At 34.1% G+C, this 8,073-nt stretch overlaps 1 protein-coding gene across 1 annotated transcript in view; it reads right to left on the bottom strand.

Moving 5' to 3' along the window:
- Positions 1–7,459: 7,459 nt before the first annotated feature.
- The window catches only part of LOC129228626 (hemicentin-1-like), a 217,860-nt gene continuing 217,246 nt past the window's right edge, over positions 7,460–8,073 (bottom strand). The window contains exon 63 of the mRNA XM_054863307.1: positions 7,460–7,954. Within this exon, the coding sequence (XP_054719282.1) occupies positions 7,871–7,954 (84 nt within the window). The 3' untranslated portion in view covers positions 7,460–7,870. The remainder of the gene's footprint in view (positions 7,955–8,073) is intronic.

The raw sequence follows: 8,073 nt of genomic DNA, 5'->3' as shown, positions 1-8,073 counted from the left end.
GAGAGGCCATCCGAAATTTTTGAACAAACTCCCCAGCGCCGAATTTAGCTCTATGCCGCCCCTAGGCAAATTTGAAATCTGCCGCTCCCCCCCCCCTAAAAGAAGCAAAATATCCTTGACTCAAAAAAACGTAAAAAAGTGTTCCCCAGATTCAAACTGTCAAACTTCTGAAGAAATGATGGCGTTTCACATTCTGAGGTGCCCCGATGAAATGATCACAGTGATCCCACGAAAAATTTTTTATTCAGCAAATTTTGCCGAAGATTCGGCAAATACCATGATTATTCCAGGGCCCACAATGTATGTCCGTAAAAATTTTTAGGTCCAGAGATTTTCTTTTTAGAATCTTGATCTGCAGGTGTTTTAACGTGAGAATATCTTGGGTAGACATGTTGAATCCTGCGCGAAATTATTTTACAGGCCATCAAAGATAGCGGCCATTTTGGTTCACTTGCTCATTACGTTTTTCTCAACGTGCGTACCTATAAATTTAATTTTAGTTTTGAACTGAGATTTTTGGGGCTTAGAAAGTCAATTAATGTAATAATTACGTCATGAAAGCCGCTATGGCTATTACCACAATTTTTGACGTCCGTCGTAGTGCAATAACATGAAATGCAAAAATAGATCGTAACCTTTTTTAAAAGTACTAATCTTGTATTTTTCGTTTATTGTGTTGTTGAAGAAACATGTATGTGATGAACACGAGTTTAAAATGAGCATTTTGGATTATTCATAAAATTTCGTACACTTTTTAGTATCTAGAATATTCAACGATAAATGTCAGAGATATCTCCACTTAAAATTGTGGAAAAAGGTAGGGCGGCTTTTATGACATAATTAATACATTAATTGACTTCCTAGACTCCAAAAGCTGCAGTTCAAAATTAAAAGTAAAGTTGTAGGTACGCCCGTTGCGAAAAACGTAATGAGCAAGTGAACCAAAATGGCCGCTTTCTTTGATGGCCTGTAAAATTATTTCGCGCAGGATTCAACATGTCTACCCAAGATATTCTCGCATTAGAACACCTACAGATCAAGATTCTAAAGAGAAATTCTCTGGACCTAAAAATTTTTACGGGACTATATTGTGGGGCCAGGACTAGATTGAAAAACATTTGACTTTCATAAGATGAGTGAAAGTAATCATTATTAAATTACAAGAAAAAATTGTCTCTGTGGAAAATGAAAGAATGCGAATATTTTACTTTCAATAATAGCAATTTAATTCAAAAAATGTGTATTATAATAGCAAATTTGCCGCCCCTTTAAAGTTTGCTACCATAGACAACTGCCTACTCTGCCTATTGAGAAATTGGGCCCTGATAACTCCTCAGAAATTTTATTAAAATGAAGTTTTAAAAACTCAATTTTCGGGGTAACGAGACATGAGGTGAGGGGGTGAATTTAGGAATCTCCCTAAAAATGCTTCAAAATTTAAATTTTCTAGTAATTTTTGAAAATTAGGAAACTAAAAACGCATTTTGTCTATTTTTGATGATGTACGGAGAAAGGTCAGGTTTCGGGCGCTGGCCCCAAAATGCTTTTTGAAAATAAAGCTTAGAAACCCAAATATTCTGTCATTATACATTGAGAAGTTAGAAGAGGAGGAATGCTCTTCTACCTCTTCAGCTGTCCAGCCTAAAAATGCACCTTTAAGGTAATTTTTGCTTACATTAAAAGGAAGTGTGAAGGTGCTTAGAATCCTTCCTTCCTGGAAATATTTTGCCTTTGAGGCTCTAAAAATTCTATTTTTAACTATATTTATACATATTTTAGAAAGGGATGGAAGATTCGTGAGCTCCTCCAAAAAAACTCCTTTTAAAGCTATCATCACGATATAAACTAGGGAGGGAGAGGGACCTCTCAAAAGTCGTTTGTAATTGAAGTCCCAAAAAAATTCATTTAAGTTGCTTTTAAGCATGTTAAGTGATAAGGGCTGGATAAACTAGTTTCCGTTGACATTTTTTCCAAATAAAAGACTTAAAATGCAATTTTTTGCTACATATCAAGGTATTTGTGAAAGGGCATTGGAAAGGGGGGGGGGGGGGGTTCTCCTCCTAGTTTCGAAATTAAAGCCATAAAAAGGAAAATTTAGGCTCTCTTTGGTCTTGTGAACAATAGGTATACTCTGAGAACCGCAGTATTTAGAGATTGTCCAAGTGTCTGTTGTTGGAATCAAGAAATGATGCAAAAGATGGAGAAAATTTTTGGAAATAAAAGTGTTGTTTTGAGGATAGGGATATAATTTATCTCCCAATTAAGGCCTATACTTCTTTTTCAGTAACATACATGTGTTAAATTTTGTTATCTTCTTATAATATTTTTTTGTTTTTTTTCCCTTAAAAAAATTTCTACAATCACAAGGCTTTGGGAGGGGCCATGGCCCCCGTGGCCCCCCTCTAGATCCGCCCCTGTGTGTGTGCGTGTTGTGTATGCAGTGCTGTGCTTGTACGCGCGTGTGCGTGTAGGCGTTCGTGTGTGTGTGTGTGTGTAGGCATGTGTGTTTGTGTCTGCGTGCAGGCATGAGTGTGTATGTGTAGGTGTGTGTGTGCGTATGCGTGTGTGTGTTGGATATGGACGTAACCTGGAGACGGTTTTCGCTGGAGGAGCAGCATCGTGAGGCGGCCGGTCGACGGTGATGCTGCAGAGGGTGCTGGTGAGAAAATAAAATCAGCGTAACGCAATCAGCGTAACAGTCAAATGAGAACAATTAGAATCGTGATTGCTCAAAGAAAAAAAAGAAGAAAGAAGATAAATAGCCAAATGATAATCAAAACGGGAAATTTTTACCTCAAAACAAAAACAAAATTTTATTTAGTCACAACCGAGGAAAAAATGTGGCAACTTTCTGATAGCTAATTTAAAATGAGATCGCGCAAACGATAGTTTTCCGATACAAAAATAGAGTTCCTTTAGGCTTAAATGTGCTTTTCAATTTTTTCTCCGGTGAATTTACAGCCCCCTCCCCCCCTTTTTTTTTTTGAAATTCGTAGACACTGAGTGAACTTTATGGGTATTTTTTTGCGGATTTTCGAATGGCGCTAAATTTGAACTGGTAGGATAATTATTTCGGGTAGAAAGAGCCATTTAATGTCATTTTCGAACCCTAAAGCTAAAATTCAAACGGTTCGGCGCTTTTTCGGTGAACCCCCTACGTTCCTTCTCGGGTGCCCCTGTTCTCCGTCAAATTTGGTCGAGATCCGACGTAAAATGTGGATTTGTATAGGGGACATACACACACATATATTTTTAACCCCCGACCCACAAAGGAAGGGGGTTACAAGTTTGACGTATCTTTGTGTTTGTGTATCTGTCTGTGGCACTCTAGCGCCTAACGATGGACCGATTTCGAAAAAAAAAAACTTTTTTTTTTGTTCGAAAGGAGAGTTGATCGAGAGTGTTCTTAGCTTGATTGCATCTTTGGATGGCATTAATTGACGAAGATATTAATTGAAAACATCTAAAATTTTTTTCGCGATTTTTGCAGTGAAAACACATTTAAAAAATTTAAAATTTAATACCAAAATAAAGAGAATTTTTTTCCGCATCTGATAGAATGTGTTTGGAACTTCCATGTTTCATAGAATTCGAAATATAACGTTTTTTCAAAGCAGATTTCAATAACGGCTAAGCCTTTATTCACGCGATTGATTACGAATTTATTGTTGGCCGACAAGGAAATTAAAAGCAATGATTTAAAATTTTTATCTGTTGCCAGTTTCTATAAAAAAAGCAAATAAAATACATTGATTTCTAATAAAAAAGGCTTTTAAAAGAATTTTCAATTTTCCCTCATGATTATACAGTTGCGACTCAGTCGTTTTTTTTTTAATTTTTAATTTTATCGTTGCTTGTTTTCGTGAAAGAATTAATGCTCTCAAATATCAAAGGTCACTTTTAGCATTATGTCTTCGGGCAGGATTTAAGATGTCTAACGCAATTTTATGTATATGTTTAATGTTTAAACATCATAAATCCTGAAAAACCTTTATATAGTAACATCACACCCAAGTCATTGACAAGGCCTGATTACTGAATTGGACATTTAGGCCTAGGGCCCCCTCTTTTGGGGGCTCTCAATGGCTGAAATTGTTTTAGCTAATTGCCAAAATTGTAGAATTTGACTGCATGGAGCCCCCGAAAAAAGTGTTTGGTCTAGAGCGTCTAGAACCTCCAGATATTTTAAGCGGGTTCTGGTGAATTGACCATTACAGCAACTTATGCCTTGTTCAAAAAAAAAAAAAAAAAAAAAAAATCATTCAACTTTGGAAAGTACCTCCAGCTGATTCTTGTTACTTCAACAGAATAGCTGCATAGAGACAACAGTAATTATATGTGATTCATCTTTAAATCATATCTAGCATAAGAATTTCTTACACAAAAGATATTTAAATGAATTCATTTACAATATGTTTTCCATTTTCCTTTCTTCTGTTTAAAAAATCGATGTTTTAAGTATTACAATAAAACTCATTTCTTATATTGTATTGTTTTTGAAATTTTTTTTCATGATTGTTTTATGTGTATTATCGTTTTGTCCCGGAGTTAGTCATGTATTATAGTTTCATGTATAGTTTATACAGCAACGTAAGAAATTCTTGACCATGTTGTATGGTGAACAGAAGTGACTTCTGTTATGTTACGTTATTTTTAACGAAAACTTTTTAAATGTTACGATTTATTCCAATGATATTTTGTACGAATAAAAATTTTAAAAAGTTGTATGAAATTTGTGAAAGACTATGTTTTGCGAACATAAACAACATAGAAAAGAGAAAAATAGAACTAAAATAAAAGTAAATAAATAAATAACGTAATAACAATAAAAACTTGGTTGTGAGATCTTAATTATTATTATTATTATTATTATTATTGTTATTGTTATTATTATTATTATTATTATTATTATTATTATTATTATTATTATTATTATTATTATTATTATTATTATTATTATTATTATTATTATTACCTGTGGACTCGGGTTTTGGCCTGCCTGAGGTTGCCAGTCGGTGAATTTTCAAGATGCAGAAAATCACCAGCGCCCATGTCACATGATTATGCGGCATGTAAAAGATCCCTAGGTTATTCGTTTGACTTAGAATTCCTTAGGCAAAATTAAATTCCTAGTACAATTTTGCATCAAAAGAGAGCCCAGGTGCCTCCATCTGGTGGAAACTGGGAGTCAAAAAAAAAGCTACTTTGTCATGCATCAGCGCCTTAATGGTGACACATGAAAGACTGATGCATTGTAGGAGAGCGCAGTAGGTCTGGTTATGGCCCAGACGCCTCTTGAGGTAAAATCGGAGGGGATTTGTTTCCAATGGGGCTGTAATCTTGTACAGCCCCATTGGAGAAAAAAATTATTATTATTATTATTATTATTATTATTATTATTATTATTATTATTATTATTATTATTATTATTACTAGAAAGTCGCCTGCCAAGATATGGCGGGTGAAAATTGCTTCTACATTTGAACGAAGCCATTACCCGTTTGGTGATAATTTGATAGTTGAAATTGTAACCCTAACTCCAGTGGATTAACCCTAAACTCCAGAAGATAGCGTTCATATAGTTGACCGCTTTTTTGTTTCTTCATTCCCCTGAAATGACAGTCTTACCAGTAAAAGAGTTAAGTTACCGGATCGAGTTTAGCCTTGTCACAATAAGGCCTTTCCCTGCATGTTTAAACATTACCGAAACACATTATCAAGTTATCATGCCGTGGCGCGAATTTCATTGTTGAAACACGCGGGTTAGTCGATCATCAGCTATTATTTATATGAGGATTATTATCATTGTTATTATTATCATCATCATCAGTATTATTATTATTATTATCGTTATTATTCTAATTATTATCATTGTTATCATCATCATCATTGTTATTGGCGTTTTGTTAACGTACAAAACGTTGTGATTCTAATCAGCGGTTTAATTGAAAGCAAAGTAAACAAACACCGAAATGTGATGAATAAACATTTATTCGTAAAGCAATAATAAAGTTTAAGTATCAAAGTCGCCGGTACAAAGGTAACAGTACAACATAACAATATGACATAAATTTTATACAGTAAAAGTAAATAATAAAAAGATATGTATCTTAAGATGTAACAGTTTAAGACTAAAATCAAATGTAAAATTGGTATGTAACATAAATTACAGTTGGTAATGCGTAAAAGGTAATTCAAAAATTCAAAAAAGTATATAATGATGAGATTGGCGGAAAAGATTGTTTCATCAATAGTTACGATTCAATTCTTCAGAAATATCACATACACCCATTGATGTTGTGGAATCTCATTGATGAAAGCATTTTTCAACTTTTTTTGCGGTTCAATTCAACATAATTAAAAATAATCGCTAAACAATGTTCGTTTTTACTTTAGGGTAAAATAATTTTCATAGCAATTTTGATCAAAATTTGAACTGTACATCAAAGCAAGTTTTGAACTGTATGTTGTACTGTGCATCAAAACGAGTTTTGAACTGTACGTTAATACGCATTTTTCTCTGAAGCTATAAATTATTTTCCAATAATTTTTGCTTGTGTTGGAAATTCCAAAGCATCTATTTTATTGCGTTTACATATAATAATTAGATTTTTTTCTCCAAAATTCAAGATTTTCCATTCAAAGTTTTGTTAAATATCTTTGGTACATAATCTCTTAAAAGTCATTCAATATTTATTTACACCAATAGTGCGATGGAATATTTCTTATCAGCAATCACGCGTGATCTATCTTTATGGTTTGAAATAAAATCTCAGTTCGTTCAATTCGTCGTTATGGTCCATAGCCTCTGAGATGTAATTAAGGATCTGGTGGGGCAAGAATATTCGAGAACTGATTACTGTTATTGCTACAGTTGTCATTATTGTCACAACTAAATTATTATTTTGAAAAATCTTGCTAGTCATCACTTCGTAAGAAACAGGTACTAAAATTCTAAACGTGGATTGTATTGCGCAAGCGGATAATACTATTGATTTTATTTAATTAAAATGCATTTAAAGAGCGTACAGGCCGACTCCTCCGCCATTTTGGATCAAAGTGCGTGTCTGCATATCTAAGTTTTCTGTCATGATAGATCACTTTAGGTAATGTTTCTGAGTGATTATATTTTGCAGAAACGAATTGGTAATTACATAAAATGTATGTTTTTTACACAGAATATTTGAATTGAACTATATCCGCGCTCTGTAGTGCTTGAACAGTTTGGTGTTAAACAATCGTCATATATTACGCAATGAATAATCAAAACCTCGTTTTGAAAAGCAAAAATGCCGATTCATTGATCCAATGTGGTGGTTTTATAAGTTTTCTCTGGCATTTAAGCTTCTCACCAATTTGACATAACTGCGCTCTGGAAATCCCAGCATTTCAACAATGAAAAATATGATCGAGCGCGTTGTAGCGAGCGGGGGGGGGGGGGGGGGGCGGAACCTACTAGTAATATAATAATAAGTAGCCGTAGTCATCCCTCATCACTTGCATCACTCGGCAATTTTGCAGTTTCTTTACTCAAATGGAAATCTATTACTGTTTTCCCTACCTATGGGACTAATGGTTTTTTCGTCATCACAACGAACCTGAAATTACATCCAAGAAGCTCATTTCAAAAACTCAAGTCAATCTAATCATTTCTTATTTTTCAAAAATTTTTCGTAAAACCAAAGTCAAAACGTATGATTTCATCGAACATGAAATGTATAAGTGTAGAGATTCTATCAACGCGGGAATTGAATAGAGTATATAAAATAAAAAAAAGTTCCACAAGTACTAATTACTGGACATACAATCCGTCGATGGCAGCACACTAGGTTACTAATGTCTTTATGTACATAACTGTAGGGAGCTATTTTCACTGCGCAGTGTCGTAAACGTGCCCCTTGCTTTTCTTCTTCATGGAGGAAGGCTTTGAAGGAAGTGGTCTGTCCTTCATATTCTAAAATAAAAAAGCAGAAACACTATGAGTATTTTCTTACATGGCTATTTGACACTTAAAATGATTTTCAAATATACACGCAGCCAGTAGCAGAAATTTTTTCAGTAGTCTGCTACCCA

The sequence above is a fragment of the Uloborus diversus genome, chromosome 8 (assembly GCF_026930045.1).
Source record: "Uloborus diversus isolate 005 chromosome 8, Udiv.v.3.1, whole genome shotgun sequence".
NCBI classification, from domain to species: Eukaryota; Metazoa; Arthropoda; class Arachnida; order Araneae; family Uloboridae; genus Uloborus; species Uloborus diversus.
The sequence above is the reverse complement of the archived record's forward strand: the minus strand, read 5'-3'. Positions and strand labels throughout refer to the sequence as shown.